Raw genomic sequence first — 26575 nt, 5'->3', positions numbered from 1 at the left:
TCTGCACAGACCACTTTTTTAGTCGTTTAAGAGTAGTGTTGCTAAGGTACATTGCACTTTCCTTTTAAATATGAGGTCCTAGATAACAGAAACTGCTTCAAAGAGGCACTGAAGTGTACAGACTGGCCTGACCTTCACCTGCTTCAAGCACCAAACAGATAAGAACATACAGATGGTAGTCAGACACACATCTTGATGTTTTTCTCTCCCCATCCCTGCCTTAAATACCAGTACATAAACATCAAGTGTCTGTATCTAATGTAACTATATAATGCACAGAGAAAGAATCTCAGAAAAAGCATCCACACAACTCTAATCCTCTATGTGGGATCATATATGGGACTTGTACACTCTAGCATGTGTACATACACACAAGGCAATTAACAAGAGAGCAATTAACTATGTAATTACTAGCTGGTTCCCATCTACAACTTGCTGTTTGTCCATGCGTTTGCTCTAATTATGAGCTGAAACTTTAGACCAATGTGCCATCTAGTGACAATGCAGATGATCCTGAAAACTGAACTCAGATTCTACCATTTGATCTGAAATAGAAATCATTGCCTTCTGCCACAGGACCCCAATTCTCTTTGGAAGAGATTTGTGTTTTCTGGATTTTACTTGGTGCTGTAGGAGAATCTGGGGACTCTGTAGTCATGAATTTCCATACAAACTTGTTTGTTTTGAAACAATGCTTAGCCTGCAATGGAAAAATCTGTAACTCCTATTTACAGCATTTTGAGTTCTGTTAAATACCCACATTCTTCAAAAATCCTGTTTTATAGTCATCCATGAATCTCACAGGTATTCATGAGGGTATGCCAGTCGTGCAGGATGAAAGTTGTGTTCTTGCAGCCCAGAAAGCCAACCATATCCTGGGCTGCATCCAAAGCAGTGTGGCCAGCAGGTCAAGGAAAAAGATTCTGCCACTCTGCTCTGGTGATATCCAACCTGGAGTGCTACACCTATCTCTGGGGTTATCAGCACAGGAAGGACATGGAACTAATGGAACAAGTCCAGAGGAGCACCAGCAAAATAATTAGAGAGATGGAGCACTTCTTACATGAGGAAAGGCTGAGAGAATTTGTGTTTTCCAGCCTAGAGAAAAGAAAGCCCCAGGGAGACCTTATATCAGCCTTCCAGTACCTAAAGGGGTCCAAAAAAAGAATAGGAGAGACACTTTTGCATTGGCATGTAGTGACAGGACAAGAGGATGATGATCTTAAGATGAAGGAGGGTAAATTTAGATTAGGTATTAGGAAGAAGTTCTTCAGTATGAGAGAGGTGAGACACTGGAACAGGTTGCCCAAAGAAGTTGTGGGTGTCCTATCCCTGGAAGTGTTCAAGGCCAGGCTGGATGGGGCTTTGAGCAACCAAGCTTAGTGGACACTGTCCCTGGTGTCCCATGGCAGGAGCATTGGAACAAGATCATCTTTAGGGTCCCTTCCAGCCTTAGCCATTTTATGATTCTGTGATTTTATGATTTTATATTAGAGTCCTTTCCTTTTCTTCTCCTTTTCCTGTCTGCAGTTAGAACAGCTTGATTAGTTTATAATGGTGTTCATTTATATTTGAAAATGTCCAATTGCCAGGAAATTGGTGAAGGGAAAGCAGATGATGAAAGAGAGATTAACATTTTATTCTGAAAAATGCTCTTAATTTAAATATTAGCAAGAGGTGATCATTCAGCAGAGTAATACCATCATCTGCTCTGCAACCATATCAGAAGGCCAGTGAAAAGATACCAGGAAGCTGACATAAGTCCATGAGTTTAATGTAGCTTTTTTTTTTTTTTTAATTTGCATGGGGCTTTGTTTTAAATAAAATGTTGATCAACACATGGATTCTGTTTATGTTAAACTTAAATACATGTCCACATATATGTGTATATATATGTACGTAACATGTGTGTGTGTGTTTGTGTTTGTGTTTAAAAAAAACACCTGTCAAATTAATGTCTAAATAAAGATGAATTACTCGCATGAATTCTTGACTGAAGGTTTTTAGTGGTGAATGCAAGAGAGAGGGGCAGAACATAGGAGTACCAGGTAGATATCAATACAAGAAGCTGGTGTAGATCGGAACTGGGATGATACCACACTGAACAGTCTACCAACAGAGGAACTGACTAAAAGTCACTTAAACATGGATAAAGGTCAAGGAAAGAAATCAGCTGTTCTCAATCATAAGAAGATAATCACTATTCAAACCTGTTTTAATTGAAGTTGTTCACTCAGCTGCTACTAAAGCAGAACACGATCACAAGAGCTGATCCAAGCTGGAAAGTACCTGAGAAGCTCAAAAAAGAAACAATTAACAAAAGAAACATCAGAGAAACAACTACCATTCTGCTCTGGTAATAGAAGTGTCCACTATCACAGCAATGAAGTTGTCATTCTAGATGCTGTTTTGCCTAAAGAATAAATTCATTCATCTCAGTTAATGTCAAAATCAGGATCTAGAGCAAAGATGTATAAAAAAGTGACCATTGTAATTGTTTCTACTGCCACAATGGCTTTGAAGTGACCAGTGACTTTGTTTACCTATAACTTTGGCATCCAAAGACTCGACTTTACAGGATGTGCTTAGCTTTGTCATTTTTGAAAATTTCACCATAGATCTACATAGCATGTTGGTTTTGGGTTTTTTTTTGTTTGTTTGTTTGTGGGTTTTTTGTTGTTTTTTTTTTTTTGTTTCACAGGGCAATGTACTGATCAGCTCTATTTAACATGCCAGTTTTCTAAAACAACTCAAATTTTGAATACTCTAAAAAAATCACATCTTTTAAAACACATTTTCCTTTTAGTCATGTGTCCAATACAACCACCAAGAGAATTTGCAAATCCCTAAGAAATTCTAAAAAACAAATAAACTGTAGCTTTTAAAAATGAACTTCATGAATTGATGCATATCTAAGACAAACACCATGGGCCAGACTAGCTGTGTTTATGTGCTGTCTTTTGCTATCATTTCTCAGTTGATACCATCAAACTTAAAAAAACCCAAGGAGCAGAATGCAGTTTGGGGTGACAAGTGATACCAGTTGCAAGCCTGAAGTTAAAAAAGCAGTGGCTCAGAAGCAAAACCGCTCTCTCACAAGCTTTCTTGAGTGTAACAGCCATAAAAGAAGAAATATTGTTTCATCTTCTGAGCTGAAGTTTCTAGATGGAGGATGTTTAGCAGTGAAGACAGAAAGATATTTATAGTCTACAGGGGCCTAGTTTTCCCTTCCAAGCTGGACTTGGAGCACTGCATTGACTCAGTCTCTAGTATGAATACTTCAGACTGCATACTTCAGTCAAAGAATGCAAAGCTTTACAGATAGGCCCACAGAAATTCACTTATTCCAGAGCCAAGACAGAAAAATCGGCAGAAAGGGTCATGGTAGCACACTCTTTAACAAACATGTGGCATACCATGATTTCTTGTAGGGCTGTGAAAGTCCAGGTCAGCATGAAATCCTCTCTCCCTGCACTGGGACAGTCTAGGGCAGCCAGGTAGAGCTCATGGTGTCAGCCAGGTCTTTTGCTGGGACTCAGATACAATGATGGACCAACCCCCTCCTCTCATCTATATCACCTCCTCTCAAGGTGTAATAGGGTGTTATCACTCAAGGGACTGAGTGATAACAGCAAGTTATTAAACCTGACATGAGCAGCATGCAGGTGGAAACACCTCATCATAGCTGGTATCTCTCCTGGAAAGGAATTAGACCTGTGAAAATGGACAGCTGCAGAGGAATTTCAGACATCACTGCAGCAAAGAGCAGATATAACAGTGAAAGAACCGTACAACCTGCCATGCATCTTTATGCAAACAGGCAAATAGAGAAGGCCAGATTTGCATCTATTATTTCTGTTTCCCTTTGGGAAACACCTTTTTCAATAGTATAGGTTCAGGTAGGAACATTATGTTACCATAATTGTAACATGTGCATTCCCAGTAAAGCTGTGGCTTGATTTGTAGTCCTTAAGTTTACCATGCTCCACAAGCTGAAGTAATGCACTCCAAGAAGTGTCCCAAGACACCAAGGGCATCCTGGATCAGACTACAGGAGGTTTGTCAGATCCCACTCAGATTCTTTCCCATGATTTCTCTTACCCAAACCTATGAAACTACCAGTGCTGTACACAAGGATGAGCAGACACCACACTGAGTTCAGCTGGAGTCCAATGAAATAGTTTGAAGTTATTTGCACATCTGATAGACTTGGGGTAGCTCCCTAACAGCAGTGAAAGATAATAATAATGGCTAGAGGGAGCCAGGGCAAGTGCATCAGTAAGGATGAGGAAACATCATACATGGAGGACCCTAGATCCACTAAATCACCCAGGATTTGAGAATCCCTGAAGAAGACAACATGGGAGTTTTAGTGCATGTTGCTACATGAACAGCAGCTTCAATGGCTTTTAAATCCAAGACCCATTTTTAAGAATTTTTATGTCTATTTGAGTCAAACAAGGCACTTTCGCAGTTTTAAAAAGCGCAGAACTATCCAGCTGCCCATTACAAAACCAGGCTGAGTCACTTACTGTATCAGGTTTGGTATTTATAAATAATTCTGTGTGGATGTATATAGGACAAAGCACAGTTCAGCCATCTGTCACACAGCTGGATGGCTTGTGTCACACGCTGACTGATTGAAAAGCTGACAGGTGTAGCTTTTGTGAAAGAAAGAAGGGGCAAAAAGGAGAGATGGGAGGGAAGAGAAGAAACATCAGTGTGAGGGCATTAAATCTCCATAGTCATTCCTAGTTTATGTTTTCTTTTCTATTTTCATCAGCAATGTGAGATTTCAGCACCTCCCAGATGTTCACTCAGCAGCAGAGCTAGTGCATCTGATGTGTTGTAAGACTGGTGCACTGCCTTTTTTGAGCTCTTTGGTGAGAAACAATAGCCTGTACTGAAGAGTTGCACACAGTGGAGGGGACAGAGACCTGACAGCAACCACCACAGTCTGCTGGCTCCCTCATTTTAGTGTTTAAGTTCTGGACATGTTTGTGTTGCAAGATAAGTAAGTATAGAAATCCTTCCATTAATGTACATGTATTAATGGATCTTGTCTATCTGTGTAGTCCTTCCCAAGAAAATAGAGAAAATATAGGCATCATAGTTTGCCACCTGGTGATGTGTGGAGGGTGAGCAGAACAGTTACTTCTTTGGAATTGAGACAGAGCACTTTTTAGAAGAGATGGCTGATTAACATTGGTAATAGATGGCATAGTATTGCTGTGGGTTTCCAGGGCAGTCAGGACTTAGTGAAGCGAAGGAGAGATCTTGACTCTATTTCAGAAGGCTGGTTTATGATATTATGATATATATTACATTTAAAAAAGACTACATTATAACTATACTACAAAGAACAGAGAGAAAAGATTCATCAGAAGGCGAGATAGGACTAGAAAGGAATGAATAACAAAGTGCTGTGACTCCTAGAGAGTCCAAGAGCTGCTGCCTCCTCGATTGGCCACCAAGTAGAAACATCCCACATTGACCAATCGAGGAAGCACCTGCTGCATTCCACAGCAGCAGATAACAAATTGTTTACACTTGAAGCTGAGGCCCTTCAGCTTCTCAGGAGAAGAAAATCCCAGCAAAGGGATTTTCACAAAATATCACAACCACAGCAAAGAAACAGAAAACCTGAGCATCTGTACTTCTTTTCTAAGGCTTCCCCTCCTGCTGGGCTGGGAATGATGGAGAAGTAAGAGAAGCAAATTATCTGTGCCAGGAATCCCAACCATTGTCAGAGTCCATCTATGGCAAATAGCCAGGATAACCTTACAAATGTTTAGAAAAGCCTCAGTATGGATATGGGCTGACACAGGTAACATTTTGACTCGAGAGAGCATAGTGCAGGCACTCATTCTAGACTAATTGAGTTGATTTTCATCAGTTCTCATTACCTGTATGCCTGGTAATGGAGTGAGTGTCAGTGAAGGGTAAACAGCTAAATGCAGCAGTGTGAACCCTTGGTTTAAGTACTGGAAGGTAAATCAATATAATACAAATCTTCCTAATCACTTCACACTTCAGCTTTGAGCCATAGCATAGTCTCCAGAGATGCACAGGAGTTAAACGGAAAACAAAAATAATGAAGTAAGGAATTTGCAAAATTACAAGTTCTTTGGATCTGAAACATCTAAAATTATGATTTCATATCATATCTGAAATAATGATTTTAGAGATGATTTCACATGTTTTCTCTTAACCATATATGCCATATTTCAAATGTCTATGGAATAAAAATCTAAAGCTTTAAATCACCAAAGTGTGCTCAATAGAAATGTGGTGAATGCATTTATTCTCCAGATGTCAGTCATGTGTGAAATGAGTTTGATTTGTTCAATATTTTTTCACAGCTAGCAGAAGTCTTAGTTCCTTCCTTAGTATCAAAAATACATATGTATATATGGTTTGCAATCCTATCTCACATTCCAAATTATCATCAAAGCTCACTGGCAAAGGTGCAGGGAATTGCTTACAAGAAGTTTCTTGAAAAATATTACTTAGTTGTTGCAAGAGTTTCACTATGAATTCCTCCTGTTACTGAAAAAAAGTTCATAAAAATAAAGCAAATAGCTATATACAGCATAAAAAAGAAACAGAATGAAAGATGAGAGAGGTTCGAGAGAGGCTCCCCATTCCTTAAGACATCAATCCTTACTTGCACAAACTGAAGAAACTGACAGAAGTTCAGTGTATATGGGAAGTAGGATTAAATACAAAACAAAGTAAGATTTTGTCAATTCACCTTGCATGCACAAAATTTGCAGCCAGATACACCAGTTATTTTTTAAGTCAGCCATTTACACAGCCTTCCTCAGCATTAATTGCCTGTGTCTGCACTGCTGTATTTGGTTGTGCAGTTGAGACAGGAGAGTTGAAATTTAGGAAGAGCTATTGCATACTGCACTGCAAATCAGGAGGTGGTTTTAATGTCACTTGAGAAAAGCCATGCTGTAGTTTGAACTTTGTAATTTGATTTCCTTAACTCTACACCATGACTAATGCTGAAATACTAAGGGCTGTTTCTCATGGCCTCAAGCTTTACTCCCTAATGACCAACAGGCATTTTAGACTCTGTGCCATTCCTCAGATGTGCATGGGAAATGTAAATGTTACAAAGGCAGATCGAATCCTTCAGTTGTGAGAAGGAAAATGTCTAAAGAGTTATAATGAAAAAACCCCGCAGCTTTCTCACAAACCACTTTAATCACATTCTTTCCTCCAAGTTCAGGAAAATGTTATGAGATAGATGAGACAATGAGAAAGGTACCCTGTAGGGTATGACAGCACAGCACTCAAAACAAAATATGGAACTTCCTTGTGCCACACTGTTCTGAAGTGTAAACGTGAATAGCAGAAATCAAAGGCCACTACTATCAAGATTATAACATTAAGTGTCAAATAAGAGAAAGGTGCAACTGTGTTAGTTTCGTTTCTCTGAGGGCGAGGGGTTCCCTTCAGGGTGAAGAAAAGCCAGACTAGGACACTGACCCAGTACTCTCTTCTTCTCATACAAAATGGTATTTCTCATTCTCAGACAATTAGACTAGATATTCCTGCTGACTAGCCATCACATATCTAGGACCACTCTAGATGAGTTGAAAGGTGAAAGAAAAACCAGGACCTACACTTCAAAAGAAAATGGTGGAGGCAGAGACAAAAAACAGTAGTAAATGCTGCTGCTTCTTTCAGAGTTGGTGCTTTCTTTTCAGATGTTGTTGCTTTACATGTTTTCCCTTCTCATTTCATGGACAGTAAGTATCCTGCCTGCAGCAGACTTCTGTCAAGACTTTTCAGTTCAGATTCCCCCCTCCTCCACCTCTCTGAAGTGCACAAAAGCATGGCAACCTGCAGCACCAGGAGTTTTGTTATGTGACCTGCCTGGTGCTGGCCAGCCTTCCTCCTGCCCATGGCAAAACCTGACCTTTGCTACAGCTATTCCTCCCTGAGTGAGGCAGACTTGCTTTAGCTCTCACTAGCTGGTTGTTTACAGGAGCTGGCTGTCCACAGCTGCACTGAAACCAAGAAGAGTTTGTTGCTCAGCCCTTGTGAGCATCTGGCAGTAGCAATATCAATAACATCATTATTTAAGCATTTGATGCACAATCTCTTGCCGTGTTTCGCTCCTGAGATTACATAGCACAGATCAATTATCTATAGCAGTTTATTAAAGCTATCTCAAGCTAATTTAAATTAATTCTGCTTGGTCATTCCTTGTCTAATAGCTATTGTTCATCACTGCTCAGGTAACTCAAACTCCTGGAAGCAGTCAAATATGATAACTCATAATTTTTGAAAGCTCAGTTACAGGTCATTGATTTGCCTTTTCATGTAAATAATTACACATGTTACTGGGAGCATGAAAAAGCTCGAAACCACGATAAGTACCAAATGCCATTTTGCAGCAAAGGGTTAGTTTCCCAACATGAGCATTTAACTGCACTGCTCAGCACAGCTGACATGTGTTAATTCTTATTGATGGTCCCCTGGAAAACACAGAGAATTAGGGAATAAGTACAGGCACAAAAATACCAAGCTGAAATACTGCTTTTGCTTTTTGTGTGTTTGTCCATGGGATGGTGTTTCTCTGACTGTACAAATGTAATGGATGCTGTGAGAGAGGAAATGGTTTGAACAGCAGAAGTACTTATCCTGAGGAGCTTTGTTGTGGAATTTCTTAAAAGAGACTGACTGGAGAAGCTGCCAACAACCAGAGAGGCAGGGAGAAAAGGGGATATTAAATTGCAAGAAAACTTGAGCCTGAGCTGAGCCTGAGCTGCTGGAGCCTGAGCCTGAGCTGCTGGAAAATGTATCACGTAGGGACAACCCACAAACAGATGAAATGTGTCAACTAGTGAGGCTCATGGTGGTCAAATCCATAACAAGATTTACTCACACACCAGATGACAAAAGGAAAAACCCTGAATGCTCATCATTTTTCTCAGACTCACAACAAAACAGTAAAAAAATCAGACTTTCTTTGTCATGTCAAGTGATAGAAGATACAGAAGGGGGTGTCTAATGAACATGACACTAAAATGGCCTTTCCTGACCTTCTTTGGGAGAAGGTGGCACGTCTCACACTTTGTGGCTTCTCTTCTGTTTCTGTGTGAATGGAATCAAGACCAGTGGGTTGTTCAACCTCGTGAGATGTCTCTGTCATTTGTTTATTTAGTGTAGGAGTGAAAAAATAATTCAATTCATTCATGTTTACTTTAAATGTAGAGTCCAGCCTGGCAAGTGCACTGTGAGCTGTCATCATTTGACTGAAATTTGAGAGGCAGTGAACTTAGAGGATTCATTGTACAGGATACAAGAATTCTTTGCTTGTTAAACAATCCCAAGATGCTTATTCTTGACAAGAGGAGCTGCTTTCCTGACTCCCCAGAAAAACTCAGGGATCACCACAGAGTTGTCAGATGAATTCAGAATTTGAGGACTGCAGAATTAAGTTAAATCCATCTCTATCCTGTGGATAAAAATTGATTTATCTTGGACTATGCTATTAGAAAGAGCTCTTTAAAAACCCATATGGAAATACATGATCCTGCTTTGCTCTTCAGAAAGCTGTTTGATAGTAAAACAAAAATAAATTACTAATCTGTATTAGTCTAAGATATGGTTTAAAACAACATAAAGAAAAACAGCCAAGAAAAGTTCTCATTAACCTTTTTAGACAGATTTTGCTTTTAGTCATGAGTTGCTCCCATTACAAAACACAAGAATCACTAATTAAGGTAGACCAAGGTAAAAATATAGTAGTCTGAGAAAGATATAGATTCAGCTATCAGTGAAAATCTAGTCAAACTCTTTTAAGTTCATTGTAATAAAGATAGGAAAATTTTCCGGCATAACTTGCAATGCAGCACTTCATTGTGCACTCACCCTTCATCTGTTGTGCTTTGGCATAAGAGAGCAGCTGCTTGATATTCCTTCCCACCTGCCTCTTGAAAGTATCTCCTCTACCGAGAAACTGTGTCCCTACCTGAACTGGCTCCTGGTGCTGTGCTCCACCCACCCAGCACATTGCTGTCCTCCTCTACTGCCTTTACAGGTAATGTTGCATAGTCAGTGTGTGCTCACCTCTTTTCAAAATTATTAAGAGTGTTTGCAACTAAAGCAGCAGAGTGCAGAGCGTGGGCAGTCATGTCTCTGCCCACAGCAGGGGTTTTGGAACTTGGTAATTCTCTGATAAGCACATGGATCTCCCTAGTGGGATGGACGCTGTGATGAGACTGTGAGAGCACCAAAGGACCACAAAGTTGTCTTTGAACAGGTCTCAATATGCTGAAAATCCTTTCAGTACAGTGATATTCAGGGCTGGAATGAGATAGTTAACCAGGCATGACCCACAATTTTTTGAATAATCCTGTGAGGGATAGAGACCAATTAATCTAATCCAGTTTTGTGTAGGCAATGGAAAACTTTTTCTTTGCTCAGTTGTAATGTTAAGATTAGGGATTTGATAGCCAGATTCTCAGACTTATTTTGACTTGAATTCTCCGCAAAGCACATTTGGATATTTTCATAATCCCATTTTCTGGTGGAAATAATAGAAGATTCTCCTTATTTCTTCTATGTTAAATCTTGCTGGCCAGCCCAAGGGCAGCCAAAAAACGCAAGGAGGTGATGAGAAACTATCAATCATGCAAGCAGTTCCAGAAACATGTCACTACTGAGGTGGTCCCGCTGGCTTTTAGTGTAACACTGCAGTGGTGGTGGCTCTTCAAATCTCTTCACATCTGTTGTTATCTTCATAAACTCAGCTGGAGAACAAGGAGGACAGTCCAGAGAGCTACAATAGGAGCTTTAGTCCCTAAAAGTGCTGGGGCATGTTTGTCATGGCACTAAGTGAGCAGGTAATTTTCAATCTGTATTTGTAATACCTTGTCCAGAAATCTGTCCATGTGGAACAGTCTTTCCACTGTTCATTCACACGTCACAGAATTTTCTTCTGAATATCTGTCAGCAAGCCAAAAAGAAAGGCACTCACAAAAAATAAGCAACAGCCAAAGTTATTGTCTTTGTTATACATGTGTAAGTCACATGCTGACATGGAAGGGATAAAAATATTCCAGTTATCCAGATTCTCAGAAAGTCAAAGACAGATTCAGATACAGAAATGACAATCTAGTAAATGTTTAAGCTTAGCCAGAATGATTCAAGCTATAGTTCGGACATAAAAATGTCAGTTAAAAAAACAAATTCAAAACTATTTGAGAAACTTTGAAATGCAGAAGGATTTTAAATTTGGGGAATAAAGTTATTTTTGCCTGGACTACAAATAAAGGGCAATCTTCATGAAGGGAATATTCAAGGTACCTTTCCATTAATTTTTTCCAATTACTTCCCATAATTAAATTCTGACTGGTTGTTAGCACACTACCAGCTCAGTTAATAAGCCTTCTTGCCCAAAGTTCAGAGTCTCGCTTTTATTAAACAGTAAATGTGTGTGTGTGCGGGGGGCTGAAGGGATGGGCATTGGATTAAAAATCAAATCTCAATTTCTCAGTTCTCTTCTCTTTTTGACCCCAGGCAATTGCATTTGGCTTCTCCATTTCTCAGTTTGTTTGTACATCAGGGCAAAGAACTGTGCTTGAGCCCTTCCCCTGCTCTTCTCGAATTTGTGGATCAATTCACTTAAACATTCGAGCTTTAGCACACCCGACTAGTTCTGGCACCTCAGTGTAGCAATGTCCCTTTCCTCTCTTTCACATTTTTGAAGCAGTTTGAGGGAAAAAGCCCCTGAGGCATGTTCTTTTGTTGCTTCAAGCAATCCCATCTAGGTTTCACTTCTCCTAATAGGCAGGGTAAGCATTTACTCAAGCCTTCAAAGGTGTTTAAAATGTAATGAACAAGATCAGCAGACTCTTTTTACCTTATATATTAGACATAGAGGAAGTCTTGCTTTCCAGAGCCCTCGCCGACATTTCCCTCTCCTTCTGTGTCTCCTGGGAGGGCTGGAAGGGCTGTCCCTGTCCCACGAGTGACACTACCCCCAGCAGCTCTGGCTGTCCCCGCTGCCCAGAGCCCGATGAGCTGCAGCGCTGCCTCCTGCCGGCCTCGCTGCTCCCACGCTAGGAAATTAACGAGTTTGCAACCAAAACCAGGACAGTGCCCCCGGAGAGATGGAAATGTTATGGTTAATGGCTTAAACATCGCTATGAAGGACTTTTGGCCCATTATGGCAGAACTGTATAAAGAAACTGTGACCACCTAAGGCCGCTCCTCCCTGAAGGGGAACTTGGGGCTGTGAGTTAAGCCCCCTGAGGGTGCTTGAGAACAGAAAAAGGTGACACTACCGTGCAAATACCTCAGGTTTAGGGAGAAGTAAACAAGGCTGAGGGAAAAGAAAGTATCCATGAGAAAGCCAAACCCAGCAGCTGTGCTGAAATACATCCCTGGCTCGGTCCGGGGAGGGGGAGGCCATAGCCCACAGAGCCATCTGCTGAGGGCAGCATTGCTCACACCGCCCCACAGCCACGGGGGCAGGAGGAGACTTTCGGCGTGTGGGGAGCCTCTGCTCAGAGGCAGGGAGCACCCACGCTCCCTCCCACAAAGCTGTAAACCTGTCCCCACCCTGGGAGGGTCACACCCCTCACGTGAGAGGCAGCTGAGGGGTGCCATTATCCATCACAGATCCCCGAAGCTCTGCCAGACTCATTGCTGAGGCCTTGCCCCAGAGCGCTGCACATGATCCAAGTGATGGAACTGATCCAGAGTCTCTTGCAGGAGACTCTGTCAAACTTGCACCACATTCTCTCCCCCGGGGAAGGTATCTGGGCATTCCCACCTGGCATAAATTAACCCACTGAATTTTATATTTTGTGGGACCCTCACCACCAAGGCGACCAGAAAAAGAGGATCAATGGGACACCATTGGGAGCCATGGAGTGGGAATATTTTCCACAAAATCTGTCTCTGTAACTCTCTTTCTCTCCCTCCCCTTTCTCCCTCTCTCCTCGGCTCCCCTGCCTTTCCCCCACCACCCCTACATTTACATTAAATAAAATTCATACTACTGCACTGACTTCAGCACTTGGTCTTGTTTGCACCTTAATTCAGGCAAAGGCATCTCTCTAAAACTTTTAATGCTCAGATCCTAACATGGCCTCTTACCGAAGTCCTCCTGGGTAAGGAGAGGGTCTCCTCTGGACAGCCTGATTTTCCATCCAGACAATCAACTTCTGAGAAATCTCTGACACCTTGAATTTCTTTGCAGCATGAATGATTAGTTGTTGAAACCCAGACTGGGAAAGTTGTTGCTGGATGTGCAGGTTTACCTGAAAATTTGATAGAGGTTGGTCCAATCACAGCTTTACTTTCCTCCATTCTTTCTGTGAAACCTAAATTCTTTTAAAAAAAAGTTTTATGGGACTTTTATTCCCCTTCATTTCATGTATTTGAGGAATTTCTGGTCCTAATGGAAATGCATGTTGACAAGCTTTTGAGTCCAGGGCATTATTTGTTGCAGCTTGGTTCAGCAGGAGTATCAGCTTTCCTTAGAAGCTCTGCTGCTACAAACATCAGTCCTGCTTTGTCTTTATTATCCACTTGTCAGCCAGTGCGCACTGGTTTCTATCAGAGAAAAAATCAGTTAGATAAATCTAGTATATCCCATGGTGAAATTATCTCACAGGATGCCAGAGTCAGAATTGGCCAGGGAGAACCTGACTGTCTTGAAATAATCACTCTCTCTCCCACCTCCGGTTTCTCCTTTGCTAAAAAACTTGTACAGAATATGGGATTATCCACCTAGCTCTGTCCTTCCAGATCCTTGAGAAAATGAAAGCTTGCAATCCTTTAAACACTAGCTTTGTACAGTTTAGTGGCAGCTGTGACAAAGAAATTAGAAAACTTTTCAAAGAAAGGCAGATCTAATGGGCCATGTGGCCTTTCTTAAGAAATAGTATTTAAATTCTTGGTAAAATGGCAGCTTAGCTAGAAAACCTTAAAGGCTTTAGATTTTTTTTTCTTCCAGATGTATGCATGTGCTCGATAAAGTGCATCACCGTATTTTTCCTTTTTACTGATATGTAGATAACATATATGAAGAAAACATGTACACTCTAGACCGCAGTGTTTCTACAGAAGACTCTAGAAACACCTGGAATCTGCAGCTGTGTCCTTCAGGGAAACTGCTTTGTGACTATCTCTCAAATACTGCTGATACTTTTTGGACAATTGAACAAAACCCACTTGAGTAGATGCCTTTCACACTAGGCTTCTGTAAACATTTAGAAATGGAATCCATACATTAGAAAACGAAAATAAATGGTTACATCAGTGCTTCTGCAGTGCTGCAAAAGCAGCAGCAAATCCAAGACCCCAGGTACCAGTGGCTGAACATGCCTATTGATACAATCTCTGTTAGTCCATAAAATCGTGAGAATAAAAAAATCAGACATTTTTAAATATATGCACATAAACCAAGATAATTTGCATGAAGAATTAGAACACTTCAAGCACAGGCAGACCACATTAATTCATATAAAACTGATACACATCATTGCATCTGGTGTTGTAAAGAAACAGGGATTAACCTGAAAAAAGGAATTTTCAGGAGACATGGAAATTCTGAGCTATGCACAATACTGAGGCTTATATGTATGACAGCTCCATGGTTAATAGAAAGAAGAGACTGTCCCAAAATGCCAAGTTAGCCTCCTGCTGCAGCCAGATGCTGGGGAGGCTGCCAAGACCAGCTAACACAGCTCGCTGGGATAGGTACCCACATCTCAGCAGCTCCAAAGATGCCAGAAAGGTGCACTGGGGAAAGAGAAGTGAGCAAAACTGACCTGGCTGGAAAGGCACAGGTCTCTGTCTCCATCACAGTGACTCAAAAGTTGGGGATAACTTTGATATTAAATATGGGCACTGTCAGATCAAGTGGCGCATTATTCATACCACCAGGCTGCGTGTTGCCACTTACTGAGATTTCGGTGATGGCAAAGCCTTGTCTCAGCACTTTGTAGGGAGGAAACAAGATTTTTCTGAATCTCTTTTCCCATCTGTAAGACTATTGCAAAAATCATGGGCGACCCCGGGCCCCGGATGAGGGGAGAGAAAAATGACACAGCATCTGACTTCATCTTCAGAAGGCTGATGAAGTACTTTATTCTATAAATCTAAAATTGAATCTGCCATGCACTCACAAGCTCACAACTGCACAGACTGCACTCATCTCTCACTCTTCCATGACTCTTGCTGACTGCTCTCACACAGTCTGGCCACAGATACACTCTTGGCCTTGATTGGCCGAGGGAAGAAAACATCCTCACTTTGGGTAAACAATTTCCACATTCCATTCTACTTTGGCACAACACAGGCACAGCAAAGTGATAAGAACTGTGTTTTTCTTTCTCTGTTGTCCAGAGAATGTGAATCCCAGAAAATCCTGGGAAAAGCTGTGCCTTGCTTTTCTGCATGAGGAGAAATGTGGTACCATAAGACCAGGATGAAATATTTCCTCATATAAATTTCATAACAGAATGAATGTTTGTGCAGGGCTTGAAAGATTTCAGAAGAAAAACACCAGGTAAAATCTTGTTTCTTTGGCTTCAATTCTGCAGTGAAAGCCTGCAAGCAATATTGATGTTTGTAAAATTATCTGTGCTAGTCCTCAGCACTGCCGTCTGGGAGGCTCCAGAAAGTGCTAAGACCAGTTCACAGATCTGCAGTGATTCTCCAAAACTCATTTAGCGTCAAGCTTTTCACTGTGTCTCCCTGGAGAAAATCCTTAATTAGAAATTCCATTCAGATATGCTTTTTAATCATACCTATTATTCTTTGGATTTTTTTTTTCCTACTATCCTATGCCTCCCATTTTTTCACTCATTGCATTTTAAGCAGTAAGACAAGTTCCAGTGTGTCTCCTTATCAGGAGAAATTTAAATATCAATTAAAAGAAATCATTGATGTCAGTCAGGATTAATTTTTCCCTACAAATTTTAAAATAATTGCTTTTACAATGGCAGGCTAAAGCTTATAACCAACTCATTTAAAAATACTTGTGCTGGGGACAGCTTTTCTGAATTTTACATAACTGCATACAAGTGAAAACCAAAATGTAGTGATCTGGGCTTGCACTCAAATGAGCAAGTACAAAACTGTGGCTGCATGAACCTTTCCATTGACTTCATGGAGACCAGCTCTTCTTAGCTTGTAATTCACTGCTGGAGCATTAAGGGACAAGTGCATAATTTAATTGACAGTTTTCTACATGACATAAAATCCATGTATTTTCCAAAGCAAATCACTTCACCATTAAAAGGGAAATGATGGATTTCTATATTCATATCACTTTTAGCTCTGAAAATGCTTTTTACTTTCCTGCAAGGAAGGGCTAAGAGAATTGGGACTGTTCACCCTGGAGAAGAGTAGGCTTCAGGGTAACCTAATTGCAGCCTTTCAGTACCTACAGTGAGATTACAAGAAAGAGGGATAGAGACTTTTTACAAGGACATATAGTGATAGGACAAGGGGAAGTGGCTTCAACCTGAAGAAAGTAGTTTTAGATAAAGCAGGAAAAATGTCTTTACTGCAGTGGTGGGGATGTACAGTAACAAGTTGCACAGAGAAACTGTAAATGCCCCACCCCTGGAAATGTTCAAGGTCAGGTTGGATGGGGCTTTGAGCAGCCTGGTCTGGTAGCAGATCCTCTGCCCGTTGAAACCAGATCTTTAAGGTCCCTCCCAACCCAAGCCATTCTGTTATTCTGTGATTATGTGATAAAATACTTAAATTGGCCAAAGTTAGGAATATAGATACTCAAACAGCTTGGAAGGCTAAAAACATATTCTCAAAACTATAAGCAACAAATGTTGCTTGCACCAAACAGCAAACCCTGCTCATGCAGCTTGAAATATGGTTGCAAAGGTCTGTATGCCTGGGGCTCATGTTAGGGCTGAGATAAGCCACTAAGCTGTATTTTCAATTTTGTATTTGAACTTCTGCTGCCCCTGGAGTAATAACTTCAGTGAAGCCTCTGATGTGATTTTCAATATAACCCAGCATTTTTAAAACTGCAAAGGTGTTGAAGAGGATCTAAATTTGAGAATCTTGTACACTTAGGAAATCAACTCAAGAAATTAGTAGAGCAACACTTTTACCTCAGACTTGTGATGGGAAGAAAGCAATTTATTAGGTGTTCAGAATACTGCATAAGTTGCATTTTAAAAAAAGTGGATTTTTTCTAAACAACCCTCTGCTCAGCTGCCTGTCATACTGACAGCAGCAATCACATGAGGAGCCTGGTTTGTGTATATTCCTTCCATGTATGAAAACAAAATAAAGAATGAAAATGAGTTTGCAGCAAATTTTTTGTTAGCACTTGAGTTCCCGAGTGTGCAGGTAACAAGACTACAATATTATACACACCTGCATCTTTAGTCAGTAACTGAAATTTTGTCTGTGAAGTTCAAAAATGATTTCAGGAAAACATAAAACAAACTACACTGGGGGATATGAATTTGTCTGGAGGGTTTTATTCCATTGTATGGAAAGCGCTGTCTATTGGTTCAGTCAGTTTATTTGAGAAACTCCAGCTATTCTGCAGAGTGAAAAATTACATGATTATTGATGCAAGCAGTAACTCCCACGTACTTCCAGCTGCCATTCCCTGCCAAGGAGCAGGGGGGCTGCAGTCTCTCTTGCACCTGAGGCACACCTTGGAGCAGGAAAGATGTCCTCCTGCACAGCTTCTTACCAGCTCTGGAAGTACCATTCTTGCAGGCAAATTATTATGTGCCTCCTGCATCTTACAGTTCTCCTTTGTGCTAAAGTTGCCTTGAACCAGCTGCATGGTTCTGTCACACCTACTGCCATGGCTGGGAGCAGTGTGTTCCTGCCCCACTCCCCTTCACTTATGTTCATCTCTGCCATTTGATTTCTTTCAAAAGCTTTTTTAAAAAGTTTGCTTAACTTTCTGTGTTTCATTGAGTCACCTAATCCAGTAATGTCTGCTGAGAATATCGTATTCTGCCTGATCATTTATTAATCAGTTGCAATATATCAGTTGGGAAATACCATTAATGACATTTTCTTCAAAAACTTTATTAAGGTATTTAATTTCTAAATGCTTTTAAAACCTCCTGAATTATCTTCAGTCATTTCCCTCATCTCTCAACAAAATCAGTCATGGATAATCCAAACCACAACTCACATCCACATCTGGTTTCTCTCCTCAGTGAATTTGTCTCAACTTATAAATCACATTACCCCAGAAGTGATGCTGAAAATGAAATGTGAAGTCACCTGGTAACTTTTTTAAGTTTATATATAATCCTTGTCCTTTGTGCTTGGCTTCATACAGGTCCATGTCTCCATACAGAACTTAGAAATCTCATGTTGCCCATTTTTTGTTTAAAACATTCATTATTAATTGTAATAATAAAAATTTCTCTCAAGATCACAGTTTGGTTCAAAGATAATACTGCTTTAAGCTGTAATTTTTTTATTTAAAAATATTTCTAAAAATATACATAAATCTTTAGATTTCTGATACTTTTAGCTATTCCATAGTAGCAGAAAGCCTCATCAACACGTCTATTAGTCTTTTGAAATAGGTCTAAAAATGCTAGTCCTAAGGAATTGATAGACAAGAGCAGCAAACTTAGCAAGGACATGTTAATTGGTAAGTGGAAATGTAGAAACTACCCTTGAAATGAACAAATTTCTATATCCTCTCATTCCACCCCCTAAGGCCTTAGTGTTTGAATAATTTTGGCAAGTATTACTTGAAAATGTTGCCCTATATTGTCATAAGGGTATTAAATAACTACAAGCACCTGTTTTAATACAGACTCCCCAGGGAGGGCATTTTCTAACACCCTATAATTTTAAGAGCTCTCCCCAGACATGAGGTTACAACTGTTTCAAAAAATAATAACTGCTCGTGAAACTGTCAGCAAGACAAGGTGAGCACAGAGTTTAGTTTTCAATGTTAACTGTGGTCTCACTGGAAGAGGTAAAGATCTTTGACAGGAGGCTTCCAGTTCTCTTATCCTGCTTTAAAGTATTTCCAGGATGCATTATCCCACTTGTTTGCTAAATGCGTTTTTCCTCCCCAAATATGTGACTAGTGAGAAAAGAATCTGAAAAGGAAATGCCTTGTTTCCCAGCCAGTGCTCTGTTGGCTGGCACTGGCAGGAACAGCACTGGCTAAGGCTAAGGCTTACCAAGTTGAAAACAAAAATTGTTCTCACAAGATTACTGAGCTAGTGCAGCTGGAAATGCTCTTCAGCACTAGGCAGCTGTCCTTCGACGATATTGCCAAGAGTCGTTGTCGGATGTATTTAATATTTGGCAGTCATGGCTGGACTACCAGGATTGTAATCCTGTCAGTATTTACAGATCTAGCTCTATTTGAAGTCAGAGGTGACATTCTTACACTTGAAAAACTCTGATTATTCACCAAGACGAAGCTAAGCAACTTGTATGGTGAGTGGCCAAGTTTCTTCCTGGTAATTCTCTTTAGATACAAAAGACTTGGTGATACAAAATCTTGGCAGATAGCAAGTGGCCTCCTTTTACCATGTCACCAATGCTTCACACATTCCTGCATGAAGGAACACCCTTGCTTTTTCATGGCTTCATGCCAAAGCAGTAATTGTAGATCTTTCCTATGCTTAAAATCTTTCCAGTTTGAATTACAAAGACCTTCCAGCAGGCATTGACTGGAAGTCAGTTTTTGGTAAGAGGCAGGGTTCTCTCCTGAGATTGAAGTACCAGTTGCTTTAGTATAATGTATATGCTGCAGTGAAACAGCACCTTGCTGTTACTAGGTCAGGCACACAAGTTATGCCCTTAGGCTTATTTCTGTATGCTACAGCTGGATGTGAGTGTCATTACAAGAAGATGTTGGGTGTAGAATTCGTGCAGTACATGTAGCCAAGGGAGGAGCCACCAGTGCTGATCAGAGAAGGCTCGAATTTCGCTTTCCCTGCGTCCTGGCATCAGCACCACTTGGTGGTGTCTGAAGGGAGACATGACTGAGGCATCTGGCTGGATTTCCTAAATACTTCTGAATAACAGCCCTGCATAACCTTGGCTCCAAGTATAGCGGTCCTATAGAAAATCTCTACGGGAAGAGTTACACTCCTGCTTAAACATCAGGGAGTCTGCACATGAGAATGCAGCCCAGAAGTGCATTCCTCTATCCTCTGCAGAGGGATGCTGGCAACAAGTGAGGAAACAATAGCAGATAATGAAGCTGGGGGATATGAAGAAGTCCTGTGCAAGTGGAAAGCCCTTGTAACTTTCTCATGATTTTGACCACACCAATCTGGCATCTCTGAAGAGCAGTAGAAATCTCCTGCCCCTGCAGAGCTGAGGGCTAGTGAGTGTTACTGTGTGCCATCGGTGCTGTCTTAATGCCAGCAGGCTGGGATATAAAGAAAAAATACATCCACAGAAGCAAGATCAGAGCGGCTGATGCTGAGTCACAGCAAAGCTCAGCAACACCAAAATACTTAACCTGGGAAGAAATTCTTGAGCTTTTACTAAATTCAAGGTTTTGTTCCTGCATGAAATCAGCTAAGAAAAGGCAATTTAGTGTCTTGCAGGAAAACCAGGCATAGAGTGAAACCTGGGACAAAAGAAAAAAAGGCACCAGTGTGGAGCCAAATCAGCATATTCAGTAACGTTTTCCAATATGTGAAGCAGAGGGAAAACAGTCTGATAACCATCTACTGTTGCAGCTGGCAGGTGCACTAAAACTCACTTTCATTCTACAAAGTGAAACAGAGCCACTGTTTGGTGACTGGCACACTGGATTACTTTTGCCTCTAGCTTTGCATACAAAATCAATTGAAGTGTGGAAAAGAACCTGAGAACGGGAAAGCAAGCCAGTACTGTCAGCACAGAATAAACGATGCAGTGGTGGCAATAACAGAACTTTTTCTGGAGAGAAGATCTTTATGAAAAAAAATGTGATTTCCTACTTCAGTAAAGGTGAGTTAGTCTGCAGAAAGATTGTGTGAGCTTCCCAGCTCTCAATTACATATTGACACATTTGTAAAGTTCCAGAAACACTTTATTTAAAAATGGAGTTGTAAATGCATATAACAAAATAACATACATAATAAATGTAACAAAAATAAATAAGGAGAACATGTCCATACAAAATAATAACATAGTAATGCAAAATGCTTATTACACAACATAAAGGTAAAAACGCCTGAAATAACACAAACAGAATCTCGTATGAAGAGCCTGCACCTTTAATCCTTCCTAGCCATTTGCTACTTTCAACTTGAATCTGCAGAAAAATTATGTTCCCAAGCATTAAACAAAAGAAGGAATTATGGTGATGGTTTGGTACACTCAGTTTTCAACACTTAGCTCTAGTTTCCATCTATTTTTGCCCTTCTGCAACTTCAAAAAGTTTTCCTGTAGCCTCTGTAAACTAGTGTAATTCAGGCTCCCACAGTTAGCTGGAGTAGAGCATATTGAGTCATACATGAAGACTGTTTGCTTTTAATTTTTTTAAAGAAAATATGAAATCCATTATACAACAGATTAGTGGTTTTGTTTTTACATCTCTACAAAAAAAGTTTTTGCATCTTTATTAACTGGTCCAACTTTTACTGATTTCTGAAAGCCTGTACAATTTAAAAGCGTACAGAAAGTAGGTTTTTTAAAAACAAATCTCATATAGGATTATTGCTGAAATATTAAAGACCATTTCATAAAAGCTGCAAAACTGTATCTTTAACCGTAATATATAGAGACTGATGCAAACATAAGAAAATTCCAGTCTATTAGTTACATTTAACAGAAAAAACATTCCTCCAAATTACAGTGTTCTGGAAATACAAAGTAATTTACTTTAATTTTTTTCATTATTTCCAAATGTTAAGTTACTGGGACAACTGATAAGGAAAATAGGCTTATATAGGAAACTTTAAATAGACTTGCTTTTCAGTGGTATAAGCAAAATGTCCATGTTAGCAGTCGTCGTCCAGAATCCTTTTAAATATGTAACACAGGGACAGCTTTACTAGCAAGACTAGAGGAAAATATACAGAAGCAAATAAAATCATTTGCTTGGGAGTGCACCTATCGATCAAGCAAATCGTGACAACTCTATTTCCAAGTTCCCTAAAGAAAATTTTACATCTCATGATCATTCCAAATAAACAGTAATTTCTTCTGTAAGCTTACGTTGCATGTGGATTGGTGAGAGCCCATTTGCCTCAATATGCTTTAATATGTCCCACGTTGCTATATGTTCAAATTTATTTCCTAGTTAGTTTCAACAAAGATTTGGACAGAAATGAGATATGAAATACTTCTACTTTCATTAACATCAAAAAGACTTTTGAAGAAGATCAAAAAGTGCCAAATAGTCTTTTCAGAAAGTGGATTAAAACACTGTAATGATAATACAAGGACAGTATTATCAGTTTTCTATGTACACCAAAACACTGCTTGCTGTTCAACGATATCGATATGTTCACCTACCACTCCCAGCAAATCTTAGTGCAAACATAATATGTGAACTTATTTGTAAACCCCAAGACAATTTACGCAGCAACAAGGTTACATAAACCACAGAACTGTTTGAGATTTTCCAGTACATGAGAATGAATGCTTTCTGAAATCTGTCTTACTTTTGCAGTAATGTGTCATTGTAGTCAAAGATAATGTTTCCTATATAAATCATCTAATTCAGAATCAAACGTAACTGTTCAACAGTTCTGTACAAGCTTTAGAGAAGGAAGTCTGTTCATCAGAGCAGCTTGGCAAAGAGATTGGGGTTTTCAGTAAATGTTAGACTGCTTGCATGGCTTTTAAAAAGAAATAAATCTATTAAGGGAAAACTGCTGATATAATAATTCTTTTGCAAAGCACACAACCACAAAGGGCAAACCTGCCACAATCTGCTTTCCTACACTGGTATCTATGCATATCTTTATGATTTGAAAAGGATTTGTGTGACAATCAAAGCATCACAATTAAAGAAAACTGGTTTAATAAAACAACTGCTGTTTGACCAAGCTTTTTTTTTTTAATTATAAAAACAAACATTATAAGTTTTCCTTGATTTCTAAACATTCCACATGAAAGGTTTTTGTATCAAACACTGAGATGTCACTCACGCAGGGTGGCATCTTCTTCTTCCCCATCTGGGTTAAACCTATTGAAATGTATGCTGAAATCTGCCTCGGATTCAGCATTTTCCAATTCAGCTGGCACAGGGCCGGCGGTGGGACGAGCAGCCCGGGCCTCGGGCTGGCAGTTTGGCTGCACTGCCGGGCGGGGGCCTTGTGAAACAGGGCTGGACTTCGCCTTCGGCTGAGCTGGTAAGATGGGGCTGGCGAATCCCAAGTTGCTCAGAGCATCCAAGGTACCATCGGGGTCAATCATGGCATTAATTGCTAAGCAATCATGAAGAGATGAGAAGGATAGGGAAGAAGCCATAAAAAAATACAATTTTCTGTTACTATAAAAATATGGAAATCCTTATCTCACACTTTATTTTTATGATGACAGATGTGAGTTTTAATGTGTGCTGCCCATGACACAGAAATGGTGTATCCAACATAGATGTAAACTGATACATGTATTCAAAAGCAGTTACATATATTAAAACTTCAGATGAAATGAAACTGCACAAACTAAACACGAACTGATGTGTGGACAGGAAACAGAGGTGATAAACCATCTACAATTAGGTTATAGGGACAGAAGGATGGTTTTAATTCAAGTGGCTTTTCCCCCTGATGTTACCATTATATTATGCTTTCTTCCACCTCACCCCCAGAAAATAGCCATAGTTGCTGATTCCATAATTGAATGAAATTTGTATAAAAGAGTAGTCATTTATCCACACAGTGAGGGCAAACTGAAGTACCTAGTACCATTTCATTTTATTATACTATTAACATATGTGTCACATTTAAAAGAACTTCTTTTATTTCCAAATATGTACTAACGTTTATTACTGATTTGTCTCTAAAGGTGGTAAATGACTCCTCTTGAAAAATTCTTTTTAAAAACATGATTTTCTCTCAGATTAAATCTGAATACTAAAAATAACAAATATAGGAAATTTACAACTAACATAATGATGATAAGCATGGACCACTAATCCCATATAAAAAGATATGATCACTTTTCTGCTTTTTTAAAAAACAGCCTTGTTTGTTAACCAAATGTATCAGCAGTTATATTATATTAATGTACATAACTGATACTGTGAATATATTTTAATAAATCACAGTAACTTTGTTTCATGTTATATATATATACATATAGATGACTATTAAAAAAACGGAAGCAAGCAACCACAGAAAAGTGAAAAAAGACTTTTACCTTGCAGCTGCTTCTCAACTCGTTTCAGTTCCTGTAAGATTGATGATATTTCCTACAAAAGAAACAACCATGTTTCATTATCATAGACTTGGAAGAGGTTGGAAGAGACCCTTAAGCTTTTAAGTCTAGCTGTTAACCCTGATCTGCCACTGTAGCTCTTACAGCACTAAACCATCACCCAGTGCCAGATCCAGGAACCTCCTGAACACCGCCACGGATGGTGATTCCACCACCCCCCTGGGCAATCTGTTCCTGACCTGACCACTTTAACAGTGAAAATTATTTTTCTAATATCCAACCTGAATCTTCCCTATCCCAGCTTGAGGCCATCATGGAAAAATAAAGGAAATTTCCACTATGGAAAAACAGATTTAAACTACCTCTCAGGAGTGAACAATCCCTCTCCCAAACGTGTCCAATTGCATTATGCTATTTGGATTGTCCCTGCTGGCATCAAGAACATCTGTGCTGGTGGTGGCCCAGCTATGGGTGGCAGCGCTGGAGGCTGGAGAGCCACGTCCCAGTCAGAAAGCCAGAGCCCTCTGCACTGACTGCCTGCTACCATCCCCATGGCCTCATTCTGACCCCTGCCCACCTGCCTGTGCCACCTCTGCTCAAGCACAGACACCACAGCTCTACAGAGATCAGGCAAAGCAACAGCAGACCTTACAAGGGAAGTTACAGGATAAACTCAGTACTAAATGGAACTGAGTCATTTATCAGGTTGTGGGGATGTGAGTCAGTGAGATGATTGCATCAAGGGTCTGTCTGCACCCACTGGCCCTTGTGCCCGTGAGACCCTGCACAGCACCCCAGTGCTGGGGCCTTAGCACTCAGCCTTACAGATTTTTTCTCCACTGTGCTGCACTACTTGCTAACACAGCCACAGCAAGGCACTCAGAGCACAGCAGTCACTGAATGTACCACATCTAATGCTGTAGGATCACAGAACAATCTGAGCTGGAAGGAACCCACAAGGATCGAGTCCAACTCCTGGCCTTGCATAGGACACCCCAAGAATCACCCCAAGAATCAAGCCAAGTGCCTGAGAGCATTTTCCAAGGGTTCTTGAACTCTGGCATTCTTGGTGCTATGACCACTTCTTGAGTAATCTCCCTGGTTATGGAATTAGCATATTTATATTAGTATAAATATGTAAATCCTACAATTGAAGGATCCTGCACGGAAGAATAGTTAACTGAGCTGCTGAGAAGAGCAGTCAGTGGTATTCTAAAACTGAGAATTTTCAAAGGCACTGATTTCAGAAAACCATTAATCCATTTCGGAAAGCTGTTATGTACTAAGTAGTGTGATTTTCATGGGTGGCAAGGAGATTGATTATCTTTACAAAGTCATTATCTTTAGGCAGATTTCACATCTGAGCTGGACATAAATGTTCCAAGGACAAAACAAACATCACTTACAACTGTCCTTTCTTAACTTTTAGTATTCTGTGGTAAAAGAAGGTATTGCATTTGAACAACAAATTGCTCTGAAGACTACGCAGAAACTTGAAAATCAGTGCATATACAAAAGACCTCCAAAGAACCCTTAAACTTTCAAGCAGTGTGAGATGCTTTAATAGATTGAAAAAAATCAGTAAAATGGTGAACTTAGGAATAATTTACAACTAACCTTTTTATTTTTTAAGAGTACCTTAACCTCCCGCATTTAAAGCATTTAGAATATAAAACACTAAATTTGGATCTTATTCAGGAGAGGGATAAGAGAAACTCCTTATATTATAATATTTCTAAAATTAGAAACTTCCATGAGGAACTTAATTTTTGAAAAACCTAACAAAACCTATCAGCAAATCTATTAAACAATAAACTGATTTACTAATGATTGCTTTTGATAAATACACCATTCTGCTGAAATTACAGGCCAAGTCTTTTACACTTCCATGAAAAATCAGTCTGGGTGAGTTTACTAACTGATGATGAGCTAACAGAGAAGTTCTAGCCTGTTCAATGCCAGAGGAAATGTATTCACATTTGAGCAGTTTTCTCTCCGACAAAAAACCCTGCCTCTGTAAACAGGTATTTTTAACAGCAGACTCTGCAGATGGATAATGTAGCTGGGCTCTGCCTGCTGTCTCATGCAAGGATGTTTTTCAAACCCTATGCCCCGTGTTTAGAAGCAGAGAAGTGAACTGAGACACAACGTGTGGTCTGTCCCCTCACAGTCACACAGTCTGGTCTTGAAATGGCCTGAATTAGGCCATAAACCATAGCTGATTGCTGTA

The 26575-nt window shown here is 40.0% G+C and overlaps 1 protein-coding gene across 7 annotated transcripts in view; it reads right to left on the bottom strand.

The window, feature by feature from the left end:
* Positions 1-21003: 21003 nt before the first annotated feature.
* CEP170 (centrosomal protein 170) overlaps positions 21004-26575 on the bottom strand; it is a 95470-nt gene continuing 89898 nt past the window's right edge. For 5 of the 7 annotated variants that reach the window (XM_038130316.1, XM_038130317.1, XM_038130318.1 and 2 more), the window contains 2 exons: positions 24328-24379; positions 23023-23390 (listed from right to left, as the gene is read on the bottom strand). In XM_038130316.1, the coding sequence (XP_037986244.1) occupies positions 23104-23390; positions 24328-24379 (339 nt within the window). In that variant the 3' untranslated portion in view covers positions 23023-23103. Of the gene's footprint in view, positions 23391-24327; positions 24380-26575 lie in introns of all 7 variants that reach the window. The other 2 variants (XM_038130322.1, XM_038130323.1) reach the window with 1 other exon arrangement.

Source organism: Motacilla alba, chromosome 3, assembly GCF_015832195.1.
Source record: "Motacilla alba alba isolate MOTALB_02 chromosome 3, Motacilla_alba_V1.0_pri, whole genome shotgun sequence".
NCBI classification, from domain to species: Eukaryota; Metazoa; Chordata; class Aves; order Passeriformes; family Motacillidae; genus Motacilla; species Motacilla alba.
The sequence above is the reverse complement of the archived record's forward strand: the minus strand, read 5'-3'. Positions and strand labels throughout refer to the sequence as shown.